Source organism: Colobus angolensis, unplaced genomic scaffold (assembly GCF_000951035.1).
Source record: "Colobus angolensis palliatus isolate OR3802 unplaced genomic scaffold, Cang.pa_1.0 Scaffold162, whole genome shotgun sequence".
Classification (NCBI taxonomy): Eukaryota; Metazoa; Chordata; class Mammalia; order Primates; family Cercopithecidae; genus Colobus; species Colobus angolensis.
Genome location: NW_012114733.1, coordinates 3,826,623 through 3,828,539, shown reverse-complemented (window position 1 = coordinate 3,828,539; position 1,917 = coordinate 3,826,623). Strand labels below are relative to the sequence as shown.

Here is a 1,917-nt window from a genome sequence, read left to right as displayed (position 1 = left end):
CTCTGGACTTAAATGAGAAAAGAGAAATTGCTATTTGATTGAACTTCCATAGCTAGAGTACAGTTACATGCAGTCTAACTCAATTTTAACAAAAAGGGCCAAAGTGACCTTCACTGTTGACCAAGACAACAACTGTTTCTTCAGCCATCAAAGGCAAAACTGATGATGTAACAATGGCTATTGGGTTGGTTGGTCTCATTGCCCTTCAGCTCCCACTGAACCTAGGGTATAATGGTGGTAAAACTATAAAGTAGACGAAGAAAAAGGAATTCTTCCAATCAAAATGCTTTTATTAGAAAACTAATAAATGCAGATAAAAAAACTCACACAGAAAAAGAGGAAAACACTCAGAAATGTGATTACAGGTTAGGCATATTAGAAGAAAAAGAGTTCTTCAGGGTATACAAAATGTAAACATTTGCCCTGGGATTTCCCACAGATGGCACAGTCCACGCGGACTTTTTTGGAACAAATATGTGTCTATTAATTCTCCAGGATAGCCTCTATGATGTCTGCAAACTTGCCACATTAAAAGTTAAAGTTCCTAAAACTTTCTATGCAAAAAACAAAATGGCTCCCAATCCAGGCAGCTGGCACACATGGAAGCAGAATACCAAAGCAAATCCATCTTCCAACCATCAGCTTCGACTCCCTCCAGCTACTGTATTTACATTTACCTTGACAGAGATTACCGAGATATACACAGTATATAAAACTCCTACTTGAGGCTGGGGTGGGAGATAAAATCTTTCTTGCTTATTAAATGATCTGGGGAGAGGCATCAAATCAGTCCCTTAAACTTAGGACTAAGAAGAGGCCCTCTTTTGTTCAGAAAATGGAGACTCATAAACTTCCATGGGTGGGCAGGTACAAACCAGGTGCTGATCTCCATATATGTCATCAATCCGGGCAATTGTTGGCCAGAATTTGTTCTCTGGTTTCACAAAGGGCTGCAAAGGACAAAAGATGTAAATGCTGTGAGATGTTCTGAGAGGTTTCTCTTAGGGAAAAGGAGTGGGCAATGCTATTCCCACAGCCTAAGACACCATCAGCTCAATAAATATTCTGAGAACCTAAAATCCAACCCTACATTACCAGTGAAAAAACGAGGCATCTCCCAGGAAACGTCCCTGATCACCACCCCTGCTAAGCATCCCCGTGTGCTATTGATCTCTGGATTGTTTATAGCAAAGTTGTGTTTGAAGGACTTCAACCTCTTAAAGAAGACTTTAGAATCTATGTTTATCTATGCCCATTATATCCTTAAGTTTGGATATTTCGCTGACCTTCTCTTTTAACATACATCTAATTTATTTACCATGTCATTTTCCATAAATTCAGTTTATTTAAAAGTTAATTTCTCTGCCAGGCACGGTGGCTCATGCCTTTAATCCCAGCACTTTGGGAGGCCGAGGTGGGCGAATCATCTAAGGTCAGGAGTTCGAGACCAGCCTGACCATGGAGAAACCCCATCTCTACTAAAAATATAAAATTAGCTGGGCATGGTGGCGCATGCCTGTAATTCCAGCTACTCGGGAGGCTGAAGTAGGAGAATTGCTTTAACCCGGGAGGTAGAGGTTGCGGTGAGCCGAGATTGTGCCACTGCACCCCAGCCTGGGCAACAAGAGAGAAACTATGTCTCAAAAAAAAAAAAAAAGGTTAATTTCTCATACTGTGCATAAAATAAAAATTTGAACAATTAAAAAAAAAAAGCATTGGCTGGGCGCGGTGGCTCACGCCTGTAATCCCAGCACTTTGGGAGGCTGAGGTGGGTGGATCACGAGGTCAGGAGATCAAGACCATCTTGGCTAACACAGTGAAACCCTGTCTCTACTAGAAATACAAAAAATTAGCCAGGTGTGGTGGTGGGCACCTGTAGTCCCAGCTACTTGGGAGGCTGAGGCAGGAGAATGGCGT

General features: G+C 41.8%; 1 protein-coding gene across 1 annotated transcript in view; it reads right to left on the bottom strand.

Moving 5' to 3' along the window:
• Window positions 1-268: 268 nt before the first annotated feature.
• Window positions 269-1,917, bottom strand: part of GLDC (glycine dehydrogenase (decarboxylating)) — a 140,232-nt gene continuing 138,583 nt past the window's right edge. Inside the window, exon 24 of the mRNA XM_011937357.1 lies at window positions 269-950. Within this exon, the coding sequence (XP_011792747.1) occupies window positions 807-950 (144 nt within the window). The 3' untranslated portion in view covers window positions 269-806. The remainder of the gene's footprint in view (window positions 951-1,917) is intronic.